The sequence below is a fragment of the Bison bison genome, unplaced genomic scaffold (genome assembly GCF_000754665.1).
Source record: "Bison bison bison isolate TAMUID 2011002044 unplaced genomic scaffold, Bison_UMD1.0 scf7180017864180, whole genome shotgun sequence".
In the NCBI taxonomy this organism is placed as follows: Eukaryota; Metazoa; Chordata; class Mammalia; order Artiodactyla; family Bovidae; genus Bison; species Bison bison.
In genome coordinates this window covers 5316225-5317254 of record NW_011494752.1, presented here as the reverse complement: position 1 = coordinate 5317254, position 1030 = coordinate 5316225, and the positions used below count along the sequence as shown (strand labels likewise).

The 1030-nt window shown below is 59.8% G+C and overlaps 1 protein-coding gene across 1 annotated transcript in view; it reads left to right on the top strand.

The window, feature by feature from the left end:
• Window positions 1-382, top strand: part of HOXB1 (homeobox B1) — a 1454-nt gene extending 1072 nt beyond the window's left edge. The window contains exon 3 of the mRNA XM_010842734.1: window positions 54-382. Within this exon, the coding sequence (XP_010841036.1) occupies window positions 54-382 (329 nt within the window). The remainder of the gene's footprint in view (window positions 1-53) is intronic.
• The last annotated feature ends 648 nt before the right edge of the window (window positions 383-1030 follow it).

Sequence of the window (1030 nt, the reverse complement as noted above, 5' to 3'; positions counted from 1 at the left end):
GGAAGGAGAAAGAGGAGAGAACTGACGTGGCCCTTCTCTTGCCCCGCCCCTAGCGAAGGTGTCCGAGCTGGGCCTGGGCGCGCCAGGTGGCCTCCGCACCAACTTCACCACTCGGCAGCTGACCGAACTGGAGAAGGAGTTTCATTTCAACAAGTACCTGAGCCGGGCCCGGAGGGTGGAGATCGCTGCCACCCTGGAGCTCAATGAGACGCAGGTCAAGATATGGTTCCAGAACCGGCGCATGAAGCAGAAGAAGCGGGAGCGGGAGGGAGGCCGGGTGCCCCCAGCCCCTCCAGGCTGTCCCAAGGAGGCGACTGGAGACACCTCCGACCAGTCCACGTGCACCTCCCCGGAAGCTTCGCCCAGCTCTGTCACCTCCTGAACTAAACCTCCCACCCGGGACTCCTCGGCACCAGAGCACCAAGGAGTCCTGTCCAGCCCTCTCCTCTGTTCTCCCTAATCTCAGCCTCAGCTCAACTATTTAGCCTGGGGCGCCAGTTCAGAGCTGCCTTTGGGAGGAATGGGGGACTGCTTTCCTCCAGTCTGGGCAGGGTGCTGATGGCTGGGGACCTTACCGGACCAGAGGCACGGGAGACCCAACCTGTCTAATGCGAGGGAAGGGCTTCCCTCTGCCTCTAATCTGGGTATCAGCCCTCGGGTAGGGTGGGAGCAAGTCCCAACCTCCCGGGTTCTCTTTTCCCTTCCAACTTCCATTTGTTCAGTCCAGTGCCTTTGAGCTTCGAGGACTCTCCTCTCCTGCACTCTTATCCTAACTCCCCCTTCTAGGCCCGGGACAGAGAGAAGGTTTCCTGTGTGGGAGGTATTTGGGTGCTGGCGTATAACCAACGCTTAATCTCTCTAGTTGCCACAGACCTTACAGTAGCACCAGCTGCCTTGTGACAGACCAAAAAGCTCCCCCCACCACCCCCATCGAACCCTATTAACCCCCTCCTGGCACATTTGTATTGCACTAGCGGCCTCCAGAGGTTGTTTTCTGAGACCTGTCCCCCCCCCACCCCCCACCCGCTAC